The following is a 25,244-nucleotide window of genomic DNA, read 5'->3' as shown; positions in this document are numbered from 1 at the left end:
AATGGCACTGGTCATTTCACATCCTGGCGACGTTTTTATTGCCCGAGTTTCTGCTAAATTACTACTACAAACATAACACAATCTTATGCATTTTATGAACACTTTGGTTTCACTTTAAACCGGTCAAAAATATGCATAATAATAATAATATTGTATAAGTTATCACTGACGAGAGTGTTTACTCACTCTATCTTGTAGTCACTTTTCGGGAAAAGTTAATTAATTTAAAGTTAAAGGCGGGAAAAGTTTCCCGCCTAAGATAAGGTAAGGAATCCAGTTTTGGTCACTAACTAATCTTCCTTTGCAACCATTTACGATATTAAAAAGAAATCGTTTGGTGGTAAAATCTTTTGTGAACACTAATTACTGGGTTATTCTGTGCCTAAAAGCGAATATAAAACCAAAATGGAGTATAGTGGAGCTACTTATTGTAATATAAATTTAATGAATAGTGCACAATATTTAATAACTGTTAACTAAACTAAGATTAATCCGTGAAATTGTAGGCGATGTGTATCGAGATCAAATCTGTCATTATTATATCACACTTAGCTTTTACTTTTAACGTCGCAGCATTATAAAAGAATTCACAAACGCGCGTGCTAAACAAGATCTATGAATGATATAATTTTGATACATTCTCATTATTTAATATTTAAAGCTATGCCGATAAAGGCAACATAATGGCGCTACAATTGCATTGTAATAAACGCTTGTGTATTTTTAGAAAGGCAAAATTGACCTTGCTCTGATCCGTTTTTAATAAATTCCCATCTTTATGTTCAAAAACGACTGTACCAATATTTTATTTGTATCTAAGCGGCAACAACCTTAACTGACCATTTTAGCTAGACGCAACAATGTAGAGAAAAAATCTTATTGAGAGAACTAAGATTTTGAAGGATAAATAGTTTAGAGTAACTAGCTAGGTATATTAAAATGTCATCACGTGCCTTATTTGGTATTTGTTGTTGACCCAAATGGTAGAGAGAGGAATATATTTTAGGACTTATTCAAGACAAGCGTCTACTTGGTGTCCTTTTATTTATTTCTGCCCAAAGAATCATTACTGTACAAACTTAAGTTAAAAAGGAAAGGAACTATAACGTTTCTAGATCAAGATCCAACATTAGTATCAATTATATCTGGGAAATCTTCGTTCGTGTCTCTCTTCGCATTTCATAATTAGCATGTTACTGCCTTATGAATGTGATGTACCTACCTACCTACAGAGAATGTAGTTCACTATTGTACGTGCTCGCGAGGATTTTTCCGGTCACGTAGCGGTTTTGTGAACTCCTCACAAACTTCATGAGGTCATACTCGTATGTTTGCAGGCTTCATTTTTATCTAATCGTCCATCGTTCCAGTTCCGACAAATGTCAATGCTGAGCTATTGCCTTTATAGAGTATTTACATACAATAGCACGCAAAAGTGCTCCGTTTATTATGTTCAGGATGGAAGTCAATCAATCGAGACTAATGGTAGCCGTTGAATTTTAATAGCCTAGTCAATATGAATCAGGCGTTTTAATGACCGGTGTTTAAGTTATACAGAGAGTTTATTAATTACATGAAACGTCTAGTTAACTGAAATTAACTGTCTTATTAAATGAAATGTGATCCGAGGTTTAGAGAGTAAAAAACGGCTTCAGAAGGTAAATGGACGTTTGTAAAATAAATCAAAGAGAATTTGTACAGGATTTAGGAGAAGCTGGTCCCATTAGAGACGTGTGTATTGTCACACTGCAATATAACACGTGCTTCTCAATTTACTCAACCAGTTTCATGTGCCAAATTCGTAATTACTAATTACCCAATAAAAATGTCACCGTAGGCTTGTAGTTGCAGTATTGCACACTTAACGAGAGTTGCTTGCAGCCGTTTTGCTTTTTCGAATTCTTGTTGCATGACAGAGATGTTTCACCGGTTTTGCTGACGTGATTTCTCGCTTGTTACTCATTCTACTTAGTTGGGCTGGAATGTGCCGGGTTTAGAATTTGAGAAACTACTTCTGCTCATGAGCTTCCAAGAAAAGTATTCGAGAGTTTAAATTATTTAACTGAATCATTACCAGTTCCGTAATGTATTACAAAATTATATCTTAAACGATAGAATGTAAAACTAGGTGATTATTAAGTTGTTAGAAATAATTAAATCTGTAATAATGTTACACAAGTTGTTGAAACTAGTTATCAGTGCGTTAATAATTATAGTGTTCTGTTTTTTGAGACGTTTTTTCAATTTCATGCTCGATTTTTAAACGGAAATAGTTGGTAATTAAGAAAAGAGTTACATTTTCTTTTTAACTTTAATCGCCAGAACCGAGAGATAATAAGAATTTGGTTTGATAGCACATGAATATGGTCCGAATATGACCTCGACTTTTCAATCGATTACTATCTTTAGGATCAACACCATACAGGTCATTATGAACTTTGATGGTGTGTTACTTACGGCGATAGCATCTGCTGCTCCTCGCCGGATGTTTAAGAGGCTTTGCACCTGTTTTCTTTTCTAAAGTACTAGTCGATTTAGTATCGAGGTTCTGCGTAAGGCACTCGTTTGACTGGCAATACTTAGCAAGGTCAATTTGAGCTTTTAGCAGTAAAACTTTCCCTTTGGTTGAAGTATCGATTGCAGATTGTAATAAACAAAGACAAATAAGTGTATGTCTTCCTTTACAGAAATGGTAGTCAGGTACTACTGTTCTATGGCATCCAATTCAAGTTGACTGGATTTTTATGTATGCTATTATGAGAGGTGTTCTTTGGCATTTCTGAAAATTATCGCAAAAGCGTGGATCTTACTTGTGAATGATGATACTCACCAGATAAAAGCTGCAACCATCCACAGATATGGAACACCGTCGTCGATTGACAAAAGAAGAATAACAGCATCGCACAGATCGTAAACAAGGCCAATGCGACCGCTATGCCCACTAACACAGTCGCAATCTTAAACACCAGTCCATTTATCGAGAAAAACTCATCGAGTCTTCCTTTACAGTCCTCAATAGCTTCATCAGACTTGCAAACTTGCCACAAACCGAACTTCCTTGGATACTCAGTCTCTAAATCACCAATCCATTCAGGTGTCACGAACGCGACAACGCTTATGATCGCGTAGCAAATCGTAAATATCGCCCAGAGCACTCCGATAGCTTTCGAATTACGGACATAGTTGGTCGCGTATAAATGTGACGAATCCACGTACTCGATTTTCGAACCCATCTTGACGGTATCCGGGTGTAAATTTGACTTTTTCGGGCACTTCACAAAAACAAACAACACTTTATTGGTAGCACATTTTCGCGGAAAGTTTTAATGTCACATGGGGTGTTATAACTTGGAAGGTTGGCGACAAATAGTTCCATTCATGTCTCAAAGGAAAAGTATTATTGCCAACTACTCGAGGACGCGAGAAACACGACACGACACTCAAGCCCGCACAACCTCTCGCCGCACGCCATTCGGTCGAGTGAGGGGGAGTGGGGATAAGTAATGAAGCTACAAGTTTGACCTATTGCACGCTACCTAGCACCTTCTTATTCTACTTGAATTCGTTTCATTGCGTCAGCTGTTTCCTTTTTGTTAACCACAAGTCTAATTGCATTTTATTGGACATTACAACCATTTTTTGCATGTTCTTGTTAATTTTTAAGAGTAGATACCTACTGGATTATAAATAAACGTTGCACAGCAAAGTGAATCAAGTAAACAACATTAACAACTAGTACAATCTAGTGGTTGGAATGCGCATTAAACGCGTAAGCTGTAAGCGCCATCTACAGTTACTTAATAACATTAAACCTTACCTTTGTTTGGTTTGCCACTGACGACGATAGGATCATTTACCCTGCTATTCAAAAGCATCATCTACATAGTTCAACGTAATACAGACACGTTGTACACGCCAAATATGTTCCAAGTTATTTCAATTAAAGCGTTTTTCGTAAGCGTGAATTTGAATTTTCTTTTCAAATACATACTTAAAAAACTTTAGTTGTATTTTTTATTGACGAAATTATAAAAATATGTAATGTGCATCTGAAAATGCATAGAACGGAACGCATTTGATGAACTTCATTTGTGAAGCACGTCAATTTCAACTTTAATTTCAAAGGCGTAGAGGTGATTTTAGAAAAAAATATATGGGCATTATTGACAGCTGAGACAACACACTTGCTTGTCAAACTTTCAATTTTATTCGGATTTGCGATTGTATGGCACGACGTTTTGCTTGTGCGTGTCTATAAAATTGAATATCTCATCTATTTTCCTAGAAAATAACGATGATTAATATATCGGCTAACTACAGTGGCAGTTATTGTGGTTTACCATTGGAATAAATTGGTATAAAATGTCTGCAAAAGACAAGTGGGTACGCCGGTTCTCGGTGGACGAAACCTCCAAACACAAGAATGGATTCACTATTTACAAGATTACTTCAGTTGTGAGTACCTCCAATTAATAATTTAAACCTTTGTTTAATTGCATTAACGTTCAATCGCGAAACGGCTGAAAAAAGTCAACAGGAAGTCGACATTTATAAATGTATATTTTTACGCTTATCCTTTATTTATTCCTTGATAACGAGCTCAAATTGGAGTTTCCAATGTGTATATAGAACCAATTTTATTTATCCTGCTTAAACTCTACCGATAAGAAAGTACTACTGTCCATTGTCTACTGACCAATGGGTTTTTGTAGTTGTGTAATATTTTGCAATTCTATCTATAGTGAAGCTGATTAAACATTGAAATTTTCTAAGGATATGCAGTATTATGTGCCCATGTCTGTTATTAATATTTAACTTTATAATGAGGGTATGAGGACTATGAACATGAATTCGAATTAGTTACAACTGTATAAAATAAATCTGAACGGGACAGTCAATCCCAAAAAAAGATATCTGTGGTCATATTATAATTACTGTTCTTTTGGTGTAGATATTTTGCAGTGTGCAAATTGCATACTTCTTTAGATATTTATTTTCTACATTCTAAACCTCAGAGTCCAATTAGAAAAGTATTAATTATTTATGTTCTTCTCGGTGAAAGAAACTAGAGTGAAAGTACAAAGAATATTTTTTGTTTCATTTTATTTTGCTTTCCCTGATACTTAATAAGAAATAGAAAAAATATTGACTCAGTAGTTAATACTTAAATAATAAGACTTTCTTATTAACTACTAATCGGAGTGAGTCACATTTATTTGATTCTAATCAATCCTAATGATGATTCTAATTAATTAAACATGCAGCATCCTCTCCTCTTTCATCGCAGACCATTTATTTTAGTAAATTGTTTTACTTTGGGTGGATTCGACCAAACGAGTAAATATTAATCTCAGAATAAATCGTCAGTGTTGACATATTTCCCATACTGAAACTGTCAATGTGCCAGTTATACCAGGAGTTGTTCCCGGATAAAAGTTTGGTCGAATCAGGTCTTAGCAGAACAAATTTTGGAGTTTGATCCATGACTTTCTTGCTGATAACATATTGCTCTCTCTTTCTCTCTTTATTCTCTCTCTTTCACACAGCTCAAAAGCCACTAAATGCACTCAATAGATTAATTCAATTGTAACAATTATACTTCAGTTTTAATTACTGCTTGTGGTTTGTTTGACATTGAAGTTTGTAATTAATATTATACCACTAAAACCGCACAGCATGGTCAATGAAACGTCAAGTTAATATAGCATCTTACTTAGTTGTAATAGGTAATATTTTGCATTAAAAATTATAGTCTTATTTGCTGATGACTGTACAACAAGTTAAAAAGTATTTTTACAATAGAGAAAAAATTATCCTTGAATGAATCATAAGTGATACATTTCGAGAATGTTAAATCTGTATGAGGATAACTTACATAATTATTATTGTTGATCCAATTCCTTCGTTCTACCTACTACATATTATCTTATTTATCATCTAACAATCATATTATTATGAATCGGTCAGTCCAGTCCACACTAAGCAAATATTTAGCTTTGCTTTTTTCTAAATTTACACTGTTGAAACCCGGGCAGTTACATAGGTCTCTTATCATGAATGAATCATTATGAAATAGATATTTATGTAGTGTACTTTTCTATTTATAGAATGCAATTAGTCGTAAGAAAGTATTTTGAAACAATTTACATAGTAACAGCAAATAAATTCCTAATTAAAACTTTATTGACACACTAACAACAACAATAAATTAAGCTAAGTACCTAAACAAGTAAATATGTATCAAAGGGTGCTCGCTTAATTTTAATCAGGTCTTCATAAATATTTTTTGGTTTTTCTGGTTTTCAGCGGGAAGTCCATTCACTGTTATACTTCCTTTCAGCCAATGACGACAAAATTAACCTACAATTCCTATTCCAGCTGTTCCCTATAGAGTCACCCGAAGCTGTGAGCGTGGTGTCGGTATGGAAGCGCTACAGCGACGTGCAGCAGCTGCATAAAAGTATGCGATCGCTGCACGCCGGCCTGCGGCTCCGAGGGACGTTCCCGCCACTGCAGAGGCATAGCTACTTCAAGCGCTTTCAGCAGGAGGTAAGAAAGTGGCAGAATAGAAGTGATTGCGTCACATTTTGTGACAACATATTGAGCTACTCAGATACACTGCTTATGGAGGTACATAGTAGTTACATTCATAAGAGCATGCGATCGCTGCACGCCGGCCTGCGCCTCCGAGGGACGTTCCCGCCACTGCAGAGGCATAGTTACTTCAAGCGCTTTCAGCAAGAGGTGAGAAATTGGCAGAATAGAAGTGATTGTGTCACATTGTGTGACATATTCAGCCAGTTAGATACATGGCTTAGAGGAGTATATTATCGCTGCACGCCGGCCTGCGGCTCCGAGGGACATTCCCACCACTGCAGAGGCACAGTTACTTCAAGCGGTTTCAGCAAGAGGTGAGAAATTGGCAGAATAGAAGTGATTGTGTCACATTGTGTGACATATTCAGCCAGTTAGACACATGGCTTAGAGGAGTATTATAGTAGTTGCATAAAACATGCGATCGCTGCACGCCGGCCTGCGGCTCCGAGGCACGTTCCCGCCACTGCAGAGGCATAGCTACTTCAAACGGTTTCAGCAAGAGGTAAATGGGACTATTCCATCTCGTTCCCACCGCTGCAATTCCTGTGTAGCCAGGATCGGGCACTCCAGGATCAGGGGCACATAGCTCGTAGAGACGATGGCCGTTGGGTCAGAAAAGTTCTCGAGTGGCGACCACGGGCTGGAAGACGTAGCGTGGGCAGGCCTCCTACTAGGTGGACCGACGATCTGGTAAAGGTCGCGGGAAGAGCCTGGATGCGGGCAGCGCAGGACCGTGCATTGTGGAAAACCTTGGAGGAGGCCTTTGTCCAGCAGTGGACGTCATTTGGCTGAAAGGAACAGGATCTACAGCTTGACCGCCAATAAAAACCCAATCAGTGAAGGCACAGTCTTTTTGTAGAGGCACAACTACTTTTAGGGGTTCCAGCAAAAGGTTAAATGGCAGAATGGACTACAGAGATAAGTGACTGTGTGGCACATTCCAGCTATGGGACAGCAAGGTTGCAGCACTTGCAGCAGCATGGATGCCAAGTATGTGACTTACGTCCATCCACTTAAACAACTTATAATTATAACTCATTTATTTTTGTAAATAGGCTTTTAAAAAGCACTTTTACAGGTTGTATTGTATACAGTACTAGATATAGGCGCCCAATCTGGAAATCTTTGGGGGAGCCCTATGTTCAGCGGTGGACGTCATTTGGCTGAAACAAACGAACTAATTATTATATTTGTCTGCGACGTTGATGCCTGTCCATCATAATGAATTCAAGATGAAATTACGTCCTGCTACAGTCGGCACCGCACCGTTTACGCTCACTTTCACCGCTAATTGGTAATTAATGTAAATGTTCCGTTTCAGGTGATAGAGGAACGCGCGAAGACCACCAAGACATTGTTGGAGTTCGTCGCTGAACACAAGCTACTGTTCACCAGTACGGACTTTGTTAATTTTCTGCAGGTAATTTTGATTTTTAATTAATTTTTTTGCTTATTTCACTGACGCTTATTTAACTGAGTGTAAATTTTCGCAAAAACTTTTTTAATTACTATGTTAATTTCAAATTAAGGTCATATTTTATTAAAGAAAATTCTTCTTTTAGTTCTTTGTTGTTATTGTTAAATACTTTTATAGTGATTATTTTAGAACAAGATGGAGCTGTGTATGTCTAAAATTACATTATTTACTTTTCAAAATTAATCATAATAGTGCATATTTGAAGAATACTGATGTTGCCAATGTTGAATGTAGAAACAATGCATGATTTGGTTTTAGGAACCACGATTTCGCCAATGTTTCGACAAAGTTACAGTACATAAATAAACATTGAGTGATTTTATTTTAGAGGAATTTAATTCTGATTTGAAGATTACTTGAGGGTAAGCCTAGGCGCAGACCACCGATTTTAATTGACGGATAGTTGGGTCGGGCTGTTGATCAGTATGGAGATGTATGAAAGTGCGCACATTACACCGATTTGGTATCGGCCGATTCTTCATACAAATTAGAATCGGGCCTAACTATTGGTCAACTAAAAGTAAGAGGCACTAATTTACTACCTCACTTTCACAGACAGGCTACCCCGAACCGGAGCCCCAAGCTGGAAGCGTCATCAACGCGATCAGGTCCTCACTCCACCTGCCCATCGAGGAGACGCCACCTTTGGAGTACCAGACCGACGATGATGATGCCAGGAGCCCTGCACATAGTGGTGATACTATTTCTTTTTGTTTAGGCTTGGCATATAGGTCGCACGACGAGAGTTGAGACTTGAGACCGTGAACACAAGCAAAGATTTGTATTATTTTGTATGATGCTTGCAGACATTTAGCCTAGGCGCAGACCAGCAACTTTTAGTTGGCCGATAATTATATTGGGCCCGATTTTAATTTTTATAAAGAATCGGCCGATACCAAATCGGTGTAGTGTGCGCATTCATACATGCCCAATGGGCATTGCCCATACTGATTAACAGCCCGACCCAACTATCGGCCAACTAAATGTCGGTGGTCTGAGCCTAGGCTTAACAAGAGCGAGGTCGCTAATGTATTTGATATTTGAACTTGAATGTGTAATGTGTAGATGTTTGTGTTCTGTATTCAAATATTACATCAGTAAAGAGCGAGCTATACCAGGCCTGTTCATCTCCGCGAGTTTACATCGAAAACAAAACACGCACGATGGCCCACCTACAGGATACTATGCGACAAGGCCTCACATACGAGCGAACATTGATTCACGCACGCGTGTTCTTGTGTATGATAGAAGAAAATAAAGAAAATGGTGTACTAAATACTGTGCAGTATTTAACTGCCTAAATAATAATAAAACACATAATGTATTTTTTTAAGTTGCCTCAAGACACTGAGAGGTAAATAAGTAGTTAATAATATTATTCATGATAATTCATGCTAAATCATGTATTTCCTCCGCCATTTTCCGCAGTTTGGCACCTCACGTCACATCATTTTACCGAAGTCAGCCCTATAGGTGCCTATAGCTTCGGCGCAGTGCCGATCACTGACGTTTGTCAACAAAATGGTGCTAGACTCTTGAGACAGGCCAAATTACACCATATTGTTAATGACATTTTTTTAAATACCTTCGCGAAGTAAAACTTCTGTACGTAGTACTTATTATTATTCTGTGGCTATACTGAAAATGAGATGCGGTTTCATAAGATGCTCTAGTTTCATTATTTCTACTGGTCATATGTTACAATCTTTACTTTTATGAGCTCATTTAAATTTTAAATGAATTGGTGGGTTACTTAAATATTTTTTTCTTTTCGTTTCTAAGTTTCGGACCAAGTTTTCCTTATTTCTACGTTGCAAAGTCCAACGCAAAAGTTTAAAAGTAATCAAGTTTCCTTAAATAAAATGAAAACAGGTTTATAAATCATTCTGTTTAGAATAAAGATACTATACCTACTTACACTTTTTGAATTTGTATTTTTGGCGTCATTAGAAACTACCTAAGGTAATTCTTGAATGTTATTATGTTCTTGTCTTTAATATACCTTTTGTTTTCAACTTCCAGCGAGGCCACAGCAAGCGCCACAGGCCACAGACCAGCTATCCATAGACGAAACAGACTTCATATCCCAAATACCGATATACGAAGCAGCCGACGTCGAAATCCGTCAGTCCCCAGACCAAAAACTATCCGCAGCTGATAGTTTCGAGTCAATAAACTCTTTGGACAGCATAAACAGCGACCTCTATGACGAACTAAGCAAAGTGACCATAGACAAACCGAGGCCGTGCGTCAGAAAGAATGTCTTGCCAGATTTGATCCTTTTTGACGCACCATCGACTTCTACGTTTGAAGATTACCACACTATGCCCAGAAGTGGCAACACAGATTCGGAGACTACGTCTCTAGCGTCGAACGTCTATGGTTCGATGACGTCAGTGAATGAGATTGAAAGACGAAGCAGCTCGAAGTTGTCTTTGTACAGCAAACGGAGTGTGCTGTCTCTTTCTAACGTGGAGTGTAAGACGAAGACGGAAGATAGTTACGTGTTTGAAGCGGGTTATATGCTGAATTTGGCGGCGAGGTGTGAGAATATGGGAGACTTCCAAAGGGCATTCGAGTGTTACAAGTCTGGTATAGAGAAGATGCTGATTGGTGTTCAAAGTGAGTACATATTTTTTGTATTATGACGTTTTTATAATGACATTTCCATACTAAATGTCAATTTAAACAAGTGATCAACGCACAATAGTTAAAAATAAAAATACCCATCCCAAACCCATCAGACTAAACAAATACAGTGTGAGTCATAGCAAATGTTGTGATAGGGATAGAGACATGCGATTTTTGGTTTTACAAAAGTAATACGATAGGGGCATTTTTTGGAGAAATTTATCAAATAACCAAAAAAAAACACGAATTTAAAAGCAGATTTTTTTCAATAAGTTTTTTTTTTAAATTATTTGTTGGCATTTTTTGAGTATTTTATGTATTTTTTTAGTATTGCCTATTATTTAGCATTATTACTGTTTTTATTTTATCAAGATATACCTCTTAGTTTAAAAGTTATTACGGATTATTAAAGTTTTACAATAAGTAACCGGAAGAAAAAAAAATCTATAAAAAAGTAAAAAAAAAAATATATTGACCTCTTTTTTGTCGATAACAATAGGTCTAGTTTCACCTATTTTCATATGTGCACTTTATCGTGACTCACACTGTATACTTGTGGCCAAAATATTGACTTCTCCGTATTGAAGAAGTTAGTAAACTGAACTGTTTTGACCCATTTCTCAAAATGACATCCAGAGTTGACACAATTTATATTACGTTCGAAGAAATTCTACATCAGTGTCCCTAAAACTGAACCACAACCTCTGATTCATAAGATTCAAATTCGCCTACCCCTTGAAACTTGTCAAATATGAAGCCATAAAGATGTGAATGGTGAAATCTGACAAACTCAAGTACATAATGTATTTCAAACATTGTTTTAGTGCTTGTAAAACAGTGATTCATCGATAGATCTCGGCTGGATATCGTAGGGTCGTGATAAATATTGATAACATGTCGATAACGTATTATCAGCTTCTAGGGCTGTGGCTTGACTTTAAGCGGAAAACTAGTACGACGAGTCTATTCCCACCTGTCGTTCCCACCGCTGCAACTCCTGTGTAGCCAGGATCTACAGCTTGACCGCCAATAAAAAACCAACCAGTCAAAACAGTACGAGTATACTTAGGTACTTACTTCTCTAAAATTAACACCTCATTATTACTCCAAAAACTCAAATACTTTTAGTGTTTTTAAAATAGACCTGTTTTTAATATTTAAAAATTAATTACGTTTTGGTACTTAAAAATTCAGTGAACCAGTGACGTCACAGCTTTCTGTAGTCAGGCATACTAAATGTGTAAGAAAATTATTTTTATGGAAATAACTAATTTTAATTTAAAGCCATTCATTACTTATACTAATGTAGAAACGACTACTTGTTGTTTAATTACTCGCCTAATAAAAACTACATTTGGAAGAATCAAAACATACTACTCAAAATAAAAAGAAACAAGGAAGGAAGCATTTCCGTAGTACAAGGTCTCAAACAAAACAGCGTATTCTTCCGCCAACATTGTTCATACAAAAAAATGCTTTTGTCTGACAACAAAATATCAGTCGACGTGTATCTGAAGTCTCTATTTGGAACTAGTTCGATAGAAGCTCTCAGTGAGGCCACAGCCTTACAATTGTCATGTTTGACATCTAGGCTGGTCGACAGACATGGATTTTGTGTATTTGTGCGATTATGTGCTGGAATATGGAAATAAAAAGGCGATTACTTATAAAACTACAGGTAAAATACTTTTATGATTTAACGTCAATCATAATTTATTTATAAACTTTTCTCTTTCATATACAATTAGTGTTATTTGTTTAAAATTTGAGCTCCATGCTTGACCTATTTAGGTACAGACAATGGTACATCAAAGTAAATAATGTGTCATCTTAATTAGTATAATATGTAAGATTGAGTAAATCAAATCATAAATATTTAAACACTACACACTGTTTGATCAGTATTTTGGCACTTATTACAAAAATAATTATAAATAAGGGTTCCTTGTCAGGACTACGGAACCCTAAAAAGGGAGCCCTTAAGGGGCACTTGTCTACTTACATGTCTCTTTATCTTTTATAACAAACAAAACTGTATGGTCTTAAAATGAATTAGGTTTGGATGAGATCTAAGACTTCTCTTTTAAATTCTGGACTTTTTACACAGCGCCTTTTTCCCAAACTAAGCAAACATTATGCATTGTACAGACTACGGTAACTGGGTAATAGTAAATTAACTCTACGATAAAAATAAAAAAAACTTTTATTTAGCGCCAACAAAAGTACCTAATGCATGAAATTTAAAAAAAGACATGCATACCTACTCCCCTTTGATTGGTGGTGTTCAATACTCTATTGATCTAAGATCTCTTTAATTTAATATTTCATCAATAAAATGTCTGATCTCTCTGTTTCCAGGTGACTCAGACCCTCAGAGGAGGGCCCTCATCAAGGAGAAGACGAACAAGTACCTCTCCTACGCCGAGGCTATCTACAAGAACCACCTCTGTGATAACGAGCAAAGCGTGAGTGTTCAATTAAATAGACATTGACTGTAATATTCTAGGAACAAGCTTGAGTCCTTTTAGGTGTATTTATCAAATTAGTTAAAAAGATGATTAGTCTTACAAAATTGGTGTACTACAATATAAATAAATATACAGGGTTGAAACGATGACTGTAGAATTTATGAGAATCTATAGCTTTTGCTTTATTTAGTTACAGATCGTCATAAATTATAGCCTATATGTTATTCTGGGTTATAAACAATAATACCACAGAATAATAATAAGTACTACGCACAGAAGTTTTTATTCGCGAAGGTATTTAAAAAAATGTATGCTCAATGTTATTAACAATATAGTACTACTACTTCATGGAAAATCGACCACAATTTTATATTTCCATATTTTCATGAGCAGTGAAGTGACCATGATAGGTAAATAAGCGCTTTTTGTTTTTATATCTATTTGCAATAATTAAATGCCATTTATGACTTAAAATATACCCGTCTCTCTCCCCCAGCTGCTGCCAGAGCGAGACACAACATTAAAACCTCTGCACTGCCCCCTGCCGGCCGCTATGCTCAAGCGGCCGTACGAAGACTTAGCACTATACAGGGTGTTAGCTGTTCTGAGTTCAAGTATTATGCTAGTTCTGCATAGGGAGGAACAGACTTGCTATGCTATGAAGGTGAGATGTTCAAATTCTTTAGTATGTAGACGCATTTTTAAGTCATTTTTTGTCATCAGGTACCTTAATAATTTAGTCTCCACTACAGAAACATTTAATTTCTGCAATATGGATTTCTTTTTAAAGATTATTACTAATTATTGTTATTGCACTAATTACTTACTAATAGTCCCGTTAGCCCCTCGTACTAAGCTAAATATGCTTGTGTCATGAGTGATCTCACTCGTGACACAAGCATATTTGTGGTGAGCTCACCACAATAGTCGAGCGGCGGCGGGAACCGAACCCGCATTCCCCAATTTAAATGTTATTCAGTAATAATATTTTAAAAACGTGGCAGAATAAAACCGACCCTTTTTAATAAAGCCTCCAGAATTTAAATTAAATACAAAGCTAAATCTCAATTTGAAGAATGGAACAGAAATTATGTTTCAATTAGCTGTCAATTTTTTACTGTGATAAAAAGTATTTATATTTTTGTTTAATTTCTTTCCAGGTCATCCAAAAAATCCCGCACAACCTAACGGAATTCGACGAATACTTCTTACAACGCACCAAAGAAACCCGCGAACCAGTTTTACCAACCGTTATACCATACATGGTACCCCTCCACGCGTTCATAGAAACAAACAACCTAATATTTCTAATACTATCCTACGCCCCAGGCGAAAAACTATTCGATTACATCAAAAACTACGCGAAATCCATCCCTAATACCCCAGCAAGAGAGGTCAATTTAGAAAACGTGTTCTCCGAACCGAAAATCAAAACAATTGATGTCGAAAACGATAATATTGAAGACAAAGTTGAAGTAACAGATGTCAATGTAGAAATAAATGAAGAAATAGTTAATAATAATGAAGTAGAAACAACCGTTTTGGACAATTCAGACCTTAGTGTCAACGAAATAGTGTCGAATTCTCAGAAATTGTTGAAGAATGTTGACAAAGTGTTGAGTGAGATGAAAGGTAAAGACGATACCAAAGTGGGTGATAAAGTGAACATTGATAACTCTGAGAGGAGGGACGTTGTCACACCAAATGTTAATCGAGTAAGTATTGTTTAATTTAATCTTTAATGTACTAACGACAGTGCATCAAGCTAAACACTAGTATATTATGTAGTGTAGTTATTATATGGGCTACTTTACAACAAAATAAAATATGTATAGTCTATTGTGCTGTCGTCTATACTTTAACTATTTCTAGTATCATTATTTGGGTTTCTACAGTAAAATTGCATGAGGGGGTCCTTTTTCACAATGCTTAAGTCATAAACACTACTGTTTTAAAGAAAATTCATTCATTCGTCGGCTATAAACAATTTTGATATGCCCAATTTGAGTATAATAAAATAAAAATTCAGTCCAATGACTAAAAAACAGAACCAGAAATGACATCAAAAGAAGAGGAATAGCGTTTTGGAAACTTCCTTTGCCCTCTTGTTTGCTCGCAAACAACACATCCACTTGAAACTAAACACTGTAGCTTCTTTTGGAATGGCAATAGGTGCTATTTTTCTCCGTTATACATAGAAGTTATAGTTTAACCATAATTTCCAGCTTACTCCAAGGCCGAGAGACGTTCTACCCCCATCAGCTGTTTGCAAGTGGGGTGCTGAAATACTGACGGCCATTGAGAGCTTACACAACTGTGGTGTGATTTGCAGGTATGTTTGTAGTTATTTAACTAAAGATAACTAAGATAAATCTGGAAGCCTGTAGGCCTAAGATGCGCATTGCGCGCCGCGATAAGCGTTTATCACGCCACTTTATCGATGTTACACGATAAGCCCATAGATTTGTCGTCTAAAATCATCGATAAGATTTTATCACGGAGCGCATCCTAGCCCGGCTGGGGTCTCAAAAAATAAATTTTAGGCTACCTGGACTTCTAAACTTTTCCAGGCCATAAATCGCCTAAATTGTGTCGTGCCGAACTTGTATTTCTGATGATTTTGAGTCTTTTTCTCTATACAATTGTTCAAAATTCAATTTGAAGTTCAAGATATTAAAAAGATATGTGCTTATTTAAAGCAATAATGATTTTAGTGACACTGCATGGGTTTTATAACGCGGGTGTGTTTGTTTTTCATCGAAATCTCCCAGTTTGAGATGGTCAATGTCATAAAAAGTCAGTTTTTTATAATTATGCTTTCACAAAGCACTTATAGACAATGGAAAATAAACATGTGCTATATTATTTATTAATTCCGCCCCGAGATACTCTCCAGTTAAGTTTAAACTCTGTAAATTCGAATTAAAACACCCTGTATTATTTCACAGGGACCTAAACCCTTCAAACGTGCTCCTCGGTTCTCACGGACAAGTGATCCTAACCTACTTCATATCCTACCCCGGCTTGGACATGGCGCTGTCCAAAACGCGGCCGAAACCGGGCGACGTCAACATGTATGTGGCGCCGGAATTGTATTACAACACTATTGTGGATGAGAGAGACGTGTCGAGCGATAAGTTGTGCGACTATTGGAGTTTTGGAGCGGTTATGTATGAACTGCTTTGTGGGGTGGTGAGTTTTTGATTTATTTATTTATTTGTAACTAGCTGACCCGGCGAACTTTGTTCCGCCTTAAAGGCAATAAATAAGCAGACTTTTTTTAAATTTCGAACGGGATAAAAAGTATCCTATGTCCTTCTCCTGGCTCTAAACTACCTCCCTGACAATTTTCAGCTAAATCGGTTCAGCCGTTCTTGAGTTATAAGTGGAGTAACTAACACGACTTTCTTTTATAGATAGGAAACGTAACTAAACGTAAACGAACTAAAATCGAAGTGGCAAGGGCAGGGCACATAGTACGCAGAACTAACGGCCGATGGGGCAGCAAGGTTCTGGAATGGAGGCCGCGTACCGGAAAACGCAGCGTGGGACGTCCACCCACAAGGTGGACCGACGACCTCATAAAGATAGCAGGAAGGCGCTGGACGCAGGCCGCTACCAACCGGGCAACATGGAAAGCATTGGGGGAGGCCTATGTTCAGCAGTGGACGTCCTATGGCTGAAATGATGATGATTTGTAATAGGTTTACAAACAGTTTATATTAAAGGACTATTTTGTTTTATATGCTTGATGGACAGATGACCTTAAAAAAAATTTGGAAGTGGAATGGTTGGAAGTACTCTGAACCTGAAAGCTAACGATTATTACAAAATTAAACACTGAAACTCAACGTTTTACACGATAATGTCATGCTAAGTTTAAATCAGTGTGTTTCTTAGTAAGGTTATGGGCCCTATAAACTTGCAAGGTTCAATTATCTCGATTTAACTATAAAAACTTCAATTCAATTATAATAATATCAGTTCATCTATATTGTAGTACTTGTTGGGTAATTTACTTTCTAACTGTAGTAAATATGTATTTTCTTTTTCAGCCTTTATCATACTACCACAGGAGTGTCTTCACGAGTCACACCATACTACAACTGCCCGACGGATTGTCGGTGGAGGTGGAATCATTGCTAACACAGGTATTAAATTATAATAAGCTCTTTTATTAATTTATAAATAACAGATTTAACGCTAAAAATTATTTGACCATTGTGGGGATCGAACCCGCGATATCTGGCGATGTAGTTCGGCACACGATCTACAAGGCTAGACGGACTATAAAATCTGAAAATAGCTTTGCAATAAGAAACGTAATAAATATTGAATAAGAATTTTTGCTGTCCCAAAAAAGAGAAAGAACATAACATGATATCATGGAGCCACAACTGTGGATGCGGAAAACGCAGCGTGGGACGTCCACCTGCAAGGTGGACCGACGACATCGTAAAGGTAGCAGGAAGGCGCTGGACGCAGGCCGCTACCAACCGGGCAACATGGAAAGCATTGGGGGAGGCCTATGTTCAGCAGTAGACGTCCTATGGCTGAAATGATGATGATGATGATGAGAGCCACAATTTTTGCATTAGTTTCACCGGCCTGTATCGCAGTAGTTGAGTTGAGCGAACATTAATACTTAGGTTTAACCACATTACAGCTTCGATCTTTTCCAAATGGCCGAACAAGTTAGGAATGTGCGTAATAGGCTAGTTTCCTAAAAAAACTTGTAGTCCGTCAATCATATTTTTAAAATAATATTGGACACGCATATTTTATTTGTTTGTTTCATTCGTTTGAATTACAAATAAAATAATTACGAATTAAATAATTATGAAGTAATAATTAGAAAGTTTTGGTGCGTTGAAGTTCCTTGTGACGTCACACCGTGTTACACTTTTAACTACGCCTTGACGTCACGGGCCTCTTCTTTTGAACTTTAGCGCGCTTTATTTTCATTAGTTTCAAAAAGTGAAAAATACGTGTCGAGTATTTTTGATAAGTTAATTGAAGGACTAATTCAAACTCTTGCTTTTTTACCCAGGAAACATCCTTATTTCATTAAGTAAAGACCTAATATTATGTTTTAATTCCAGTTATTAACCTACGAACCCTCAGAGCGTCTAGGCGCCGGCAAAGACGGCATAGACGAGATCAAACGGCACCCTTACTTCAAGGGCATCGACTGGCGGCACGTCTACGACACCTGGCTGGTCCCGGATTGATGCGGTTCACCGAAAGATCACGCGCAATCGGCAACAGAGTTGCACTTAGTCTGGTAAGGCCCAAAATGTAGTATTTAGTTAGGAAGTACTCAATTGAGTAACAAAAAACCAATAGTTGCAAGACTCAATTCATAAATAACTTGAAAAAATCTAACTGTCTAAGGCGGGAATCGAACCCACGACCTTTTGCTTGCCGGACGGCTGCTCTTCCAACAATTCTAGAAAATGAATTTATTGGTAGCCCTGAAAACCGACTAGATTTTTTCAACAAATTTTCAGTCAATTTTGTTAGCCTAAATACGCGCCGCGATAAGCCCATACATTTGTCATCTAAAAACTTCGATAAGATATTATCACAGCGCTTATCCTAGCCCGATTGATGACGTCATAGTCCCTATTCCCATATAAATTCTATGGTAGTCAGTTACGTTTTGACATCTCATAAAAAGTATGTCAGTTGACTATTAATGTGTCTACTACACTATTTCCTACTAAATTAACGCCCGTATTCACAAACGATGCTTGCTTAAGTGAAGCAGCAAATCGAACGCACAGCGTTGAATAAAGCTCTGTGATTGGTTCTTGTGTCACCCTGTGCGTCCACGCGCACTGTGAGACCTCATAGTAATGTTTGTGAATACGTAACAAATTAAGTAGTCGTGGCTTGATTTAGAGTAGCATAATCAACACATATTCGGAAACAAAGATGTATTCATAAATGTTATAATGTTATTATAATTATGATACTGAGAAATGGGCCTTACAAGTATATACTTTAAAAAAATAGACTGTTTGAATGTTATACGGTAGTTTACTAGTCCTGATTGTAATAATATTATGCAGTTGATAATAATGTTAGTAATCTGTCTCTAAACAAAGTAAATTCCACAAGACAACTTTTTTTATCCACAACGAGGAAGCTCTTGGCCTGTATCTCACCTGATGGTAAGTGACGATCAGGCCGAAGGTGGAAGCGAGCTTCACCCGGAATCCTCAACCACGGAGGAACTGGCTATCTTACCTCTAACTGCCGGAACACAACAATGCTGTTAACATTGTTATTATAGTGACAGACGGACTTAGAACAAGCACTACCACCAACCAAACTGAACAGAAAAATCTGCCCCCACTGGGAATCGAAACAGGGACCTCTGCGTCTGAATCAGGTGGTCTTACCACTAGACCACAAAGGCGGTTGAACATTAACTCTATATCGATTGACAAATCGCTTCGCATTTTACGATCACGTGACATATCGAAAGCTTATGTCATTTTGACATGGCGATTCGAAAAGCGATCATTACTTTGTTTAGAGAACAGAACCGATTTTGCACTATTTCATACTGTTCGTACATAAATATTCTAAATGAAACGTATAGGCTAAAAGTTTTGTAAGAGTAGACTTTTGATAACTTTAGACATTGGAAATAATTAGTCTAGCCTAGCAACATACATCAGCCTATTGAGTAAAAGTTCATAATTATTGCCCTACATCCTATATTATTGTCCTGAACTAGTAGTAAAGCTAGCTTTTAACAAAATAATTTAAATGAGTATTGAAGAAAGCCAGCGTATTAAACCAGCAATTAAATGTTGTTGTCACTTTTTCTTCTTATTGATTGAAACGAGAAAGAATTTAATAAAAACGCATGAAAAAGTGATAACACACCCTTATAAGTATCTCTGGAGAATTTCATTACAAAAAAAAACATATTTTCCAAAATTTATATTTATTATGTTATTCAAATTAGGTTATGTCTATTATAGGATCATATTTTGGTACATTTATAAATATTGGTATAATTAGTAATTCAACCAATCACTAGCTAGAATGTATGTGTGAGTATGAATGTAGTTATGAGTGTCCTTAAATAATACGAACTATAGTGTTTTTGATATATCATTATAATTGTTGCAATTCACGAAGGCGAGTGAGCTTTACATGAGTGTGGTAAAAACTCATAAACTCATTTATTTTTGCAAATAGGCTTTTAAAAAGCTCTTTTACACGTCCCAATATTAACCCTACTTGCTTCGGGATAAATGGGCCAGTGCTGAGAAGAAGCAGCGCAAGAAACTCAGTCACTATTGTCAGTCTCCTTTTCAAGGGCTTACAGTCTTTAAAATATACAAATTATATGTAAGTATCGATGCGAGCTAGGTAGTTAAACATTCCAAACATTTTTATCTTTTATTACCACCCTGTATAATCATCAACTTTATAGTAGCCCTTTTTGTGGTGTGGTGGCTCGCTACTGTTCGTTTTACAAAAGTTTTGATAGACATTACACTATCGTTATGTGCATGTAAACGTACACACAAGTAAGCTCACTCGCCTTCGTGAGTTGCAAGAACTATACAATTTATAAGGATTGAGTGAATACAACGTGTCCCAAAATTCAAGGATAAGCCGGCGCCGCAGGNGACCGGCGTTGAAGCGAGACGGCAGCATACGTCTTCACGGGTGTGCGAGTGACGCAGATGTATTGTGGCGGCCGCAGCACGCATGCGCCAACCATTCGGTCACGTTCAGTCAAGTCGGGGTTGGCCCAATCTCATAGGCGGAAGCGGATCGCTCCGAAATCTAAGGCGGTGGTCCAAGTTAGGAATGTGGCGGATGGCCGCCACAGACTGTTTGAATGTTATACGGTAGTTGACTAGCCCTGATTATAATAATATGCAGTTGATAATAATGTTAGTAATCTGACTCTAAACAAAGTGAATTCCGCAAGAAAACGTTTATTATACAGGGTGTTAGGTAAATGGTGATATGAGCCGACATTAGCCCATGTTAACATGGGCATATAAATGGTATGGTGAAGTTAGAAATTTGATATCATCATTTTAATTTTCATACAAATTATTTTTCTATAAAATCCGATTTGTATGAAAATTAAAATAATCAAAATGAAAATATCAATTTTCTGACTTTACTATACCATTTATATGTCCATGTTAACATGGCCTAGTGTCGGATCATATACCCATTTACCTAACACCCTGTATTGATTGACAAATCGCTTCGCCTTTTAAGATCACGTGACATATCGTAAGCTAATGTCATTTTGACATGACGATTCGAACATCGATTACTTTGTCTAGAGAACAGAACCGATTTTGCACTATTTCATACTGTTCGTACATAAATATTCTAAATGAAACGTATAGGCTAAAAGTTTTGTAAGAGTAGACTTTTGATAACTTTAGACAATGGAAATAATTACTCTAGCCTAGCAACGTACATCAGCCTATTGAGTAAAAGTTCATAATTATTGCCCTACATCCTATATTATTGTCCTGAACTAGTAGTAAAGCTAGCTTTTAACAAATTAATTTAAATGAGTATTGAAGAAAGCCAGCGTATTAAGCCAGTAATTAAATGTTGTTGTCTCTTTTTCTTCTTATTGATTGAAACGAGAAAGAATTTAATAAAAACGCATGAAAAAGTGATAACATCCACATGTAACCCTTATCAGTATTTCTGGAGAATTTCATTAAAAAAACATATTTTTTTCCAAAATTTATATTTATTTATTATGTTAATAAAATTAGGTTATGTCTATTATAGGATCATATTTTGGAACATTTATAAATATTGATAAAATAGTAATTCAACCAATCACTAGCTAGAATGTAGGTATGATGTGTGAGTATGAATATACAGGGTGTCCCGTAATGTAACGTCAAGCCGGAACTAGGTGTTGAGGCAAGTTGTGCTGGTTATCAGAAAAATATAAAAAAAAATCTATGTGGCATATTTTAAAAATAATAGGCATTTAAAAAATATCAAAAAATTCTACTCCAGGTGACGGTCCTTTTGCTCGTGTTGCCACAAATCTTCACTTTTTCCAATTTTTTTTTTTATTATGTAACCCTGAATAATGCTTCTCTAAATTGTTATCAAAATTACAAAACCAGCTGCTCCAGCTTGGATGAAAAAAATACATTATTCTCAAAAAAAAATTCAAAATAAAAATTTTGCCTAGTTTAAACTGACTGTACTGAAAAAAAAATGTACTACGCGAGTGTGGCAAGTGACGTCATAATTTGGCGCATTTAGTAAGGATTCCAAAATGGTATAACACTTGGTAAATTTTTGCTGTGATTGTCGACAATTTTTGTTTTTTTTGGAAATAGTCCCGTTTTTAACTTTATTTACCTTGGTTAAAAATTATTATTCTAATGTGCCCAAAATTCAAGTTTCTGTGACTGACTACCGTACAGTCAGTCACAGAAACTTTTGTCACCATGACAGTAATTAGTAGTTGACATACTGTGACAACTGTGCTCTGCCTGCACTTGTACTTGGTAACAGGGATAATAAGGATATGAAGTTTCGGTTATGGATACGGTTACGGATATTAGAATAATATTATACCGGTTTCGGTTACGGTCACGGATATGAAATCATTTCAGATTATCCGAAAGTCTCGGATAATTTCGGTTACGGAATTATTAGAATTTCAAAAATGTAGGTATAATACAAATAGCAAGATGCTGCGTGAGCGTGACCCACATAGCTACTTTATGTACCAACTAAGACGACACCTATGTATGATAAAGGTAAAACAGGCTGGCATATTAGATGGTGCCAGCGAATGCCAGACAAGTTGGTAACAAATATTAAGATTTAAGGTACAATTCCAAGACGGGCCGCAGACCGCAAACTGCAACCGCAAACTGCAAAACTATGAAATCGGCAGCGCGGCATTGCAGCTGCGGCGTGTATACTGCAGATTTCATAGAGTTTTGCAGTTTGGCCTTTATCCGAAACTATCCGTAACTTTTGAATCAGTTTCGGTTACGGTTATGGACATTTTTTTATTTCGGATATCCGATAGTTTCGGTTACGGTTACGGATATCCATAACATCCCTGCTTGGTAAGATGGCCCTCTCCGTCCCGCTCATACCTTTTAAAATGGCTTCTCCACCTCACTTAAGCCAGAAACTTGAATTTTGGGCACATTAGAATAATATTTTTAACCAAGGTAGATAAAGTTAAAAACGGGATTATTTCCAATAAACAAAAATTGTTGACAATTACAGCAAGAGTTTACAAAGTGTTATACCATTTTGGAATCCTCACTAAATGCGCCAAATTATGACGTCACTTGCCACAGTCACGTAGTACAATTTTTTTCAGTACAGTCAGTTTAAACTAGGCAAAATTTTTATTTTGATATTTTTTTTTTGGAATAATGTATTTTTTTCATCCAAGTTGGAGCAGTTGGTTTTGTAATTTTGATAACAATTTAGAGAAGCATTATTCAGGGTTACATAACAAAAAAAAAATTTGGAAAAAGTGAAGATTTGTGGCAACACGAGTAAAAGGACCGTCACCTGGAGTAGAATTTTTTGATTTTTTTTAAATGCCTATTATTTTTAAAATATGCCACATAGATTTTTTTTTATATTTTTCTGATAACCAGCACAACTTGCCTCAACACCTAGTTCCGGCTTGACGTTACATTACGGGACACCCTGTATGTAGGTAGTTATGAGTGTCGTTAAATAATACAAACTATAGTGTCTTTAATATATCATTTTATAGTTGTTGCAATTCACGAAGCGAGTGAGCTTTACATATGTGGTGGCTCGCTACTGTTACTTTTTTAAAAGTTTTGACAGACATTACACTATCGTTATGTGCATGTAAACGTACACACAAGTAAAGCTCACTCGCCTTCGTGAGTTGCAAGAACAATACAATTTATAAGGATTGAGGAGTGAATATAGATCCATTCTTTGCATGATAATTTCGTTCACTCATTCAGTTCAGGTTTAATCGTAATTTAATTTAAAAATATGCTATTTATTACTCTATTCCATTCGTTTATAATGTTTGCTATTTTTAACGGAATAAGTATTTATTAGCTCGCGTAAAATAATCAAGTGAATGAATGAATGATGGAACGAAAGTTTGACAGCAATGTCAAATTGACAACTAATTTCAGTTATTTAATCTCATTCGTTCCTTATTTTGCTTATCGTTTATTTAAACTAATTTCGTGTAAATCTAGTCCTATTAATTTTGGAAATAAAGATCCTAAAATGCGACTTAAAAGTATTAAAAATACAAAAAATATCATAGTTATTCTTATTTTTAGTACAAAATATATTTTACTCTTATAACTTATATTGTATTTGCGTGTATTATCGTAGTATTTAAGTTATAATTTTATAATGCATTTTATAGAATGATCTCACTTGGAATTGTTATTCAAAATTAATTCAATATTATGTTGTAAAAATGTTGCAAAAATTTCAATTTATACTTTTTTTTTTTTTTCATAATAACGACAATGTATTAGTTGTAAATTAAGTAAGTAAAGTTAAATCATCTGGAAATCAATTTATTAAATTTTAATTAATTGCAAAGTATTGCAAGAGTTACTTGGTGTGACTTAATTTGGCACATTTAACGGTTCAGTAATGTTACCTACTTTTTTTAAATATTACAATTAATTTTCATACATAGTTGCAAAAGTTATAAACAACGTGTAATTGTACTTAATTAAATGCCTTTTACCGGCTCCTGGTTAATTTCAGATAGTTATTTGAGACCTTTAAACAAATCGTGTTTAATCTGACAGATAAGTTCCTAACAGGCTATCAGGGACTTCACCAGAAAGTGGTAACAGGCCGTAACTGTTAAAAATAATAAGTTAGATCAAAGAAAAAATCATGAAATCAAAGTAACGCTCATTATAAAAATAAATTTGTCTGAAAAATTGCGCTATTTCAATGAGGGTTTTCGCGAATGAAAAATCGCGAGGACGCGAGGTCCAAATGCTGCATGATTGGTTATTTTTGACATGACATTGACAGATATGTCAAAA

At 36.1% G+C, this 25,244-nt stretch overlaps 2 protein-coding genes across 3 annotated transcripts in view; one reads left to right on the top strand and one right to left on the bottom strand.

Moving 5' to 3' along the window:
- The window catches only part of Tmhs (Tetraspan membrane protein in hair cell stereocilia), a 28,992-nt gene extending 25,494 nt beyond the window's left edge, over positions 1 to 3,498 (bottom strand). Inside the window, exon 1 of the mRNA XM_028309286.1 lies at positions 2,831 to 3,498. Coding sequence (XP_028165087.1) covers positions 2,831 to 3,233 — 403 coding nt within the window. The 5' untranslated portion in view covers positions 3,234 to 3,498. The remainder of the gene's footprint in view (positions 1 to 2,830) is intronic.
- A 687-nt stretch (positions 3,499 to 4,185) lies between these two features.
- On the top strand, positions 4,186 to 19,372 carry LOC114356170 (ribosomal protein S6 kinase-like 1). Of its 2 annotated transcripts, XM_028309291.1 has the most exons (12): positions 4,186 to 4,455; positions 6,379 to 6,549; positions 7,919 to 8,017; positions 8,630 to 8,768; positions 10,097 to 10,696; positions 13,064 to 13,170; positions 13,670 to 13,837; positions 14,334 to 14,888; positions 15,399 to 15,505; positions 16,122 to 16,365; positions 17,229 to 17,324; positions 18,276 to 19,372. In XM_028309291.1, the coding sequence occupies exons 1-12, from the start codon at positions 4,363 to 4,365 to the stop codon at positions 18,402 to 18,404; spliced, it is 2,508 nt and encodes an 835-aa protein (XP_028165092.1). In that variant the 5' UTR covers positions 4,186 to 4,362; the 3' UTR covers positions 18,405 to 19,372. The 2 variants fall into 2 exon arrangements, with proteins under 2 accessions (XP_028165092.1, XP_028165091.1); XM_028309290.1 differs by lacking the exons at positions 4,186 to 4,455; positions 6,379 to 6,549 and adding an exon at positions 6,657 to 6,744.
- The last annotated feature ends 5,872 nt before the right edge of the window (positions 19,373 to 25,244 follow it).

This window comes from Ostrinia furnacalis, unplaced genomic scaffold (assembly GCF_004193835.3).
Source record: "Ostrinia furnacalis isolate ACB-3 unplaced genomic scaffold, ASM419383v2 OfSCF2698, whole genome shotgun sequence".
Classification (NCBI taxonomy): domain Eukaryota; kingdom Metazoa; phylum Arthropoda; class Insecta; order Lepidoptera; family Crambidae; genus Ostrinia; species Ostrinia furnacalis.
This window is presented reverse-complemented; position numbering and strand designations above follow the sequence as displayed.

Coding starts and splice junctions, on each gene's coding strand:
- LOC114356170 (XM_028309291.1), top strand. CDS start 4,363: ATGTCTGCAAAAGACAAGTGGGTACGCCGGTTCTCGGTGGACGAAACC. Junction 8,769..10,096: donor CAGGAGCCCTGCACATAGTG/GTGATACTATTT, acceptor TTCAACTTCCAG/CGAGGCCACAGCAAGCGCCA. Junction 14,889..15,398: donor TCACACCAAATGTTAATCGA/GTAAGTATTGTT, acceptor CATAATTTCCAG/CTTACTCCAAGGCCGAGAGA.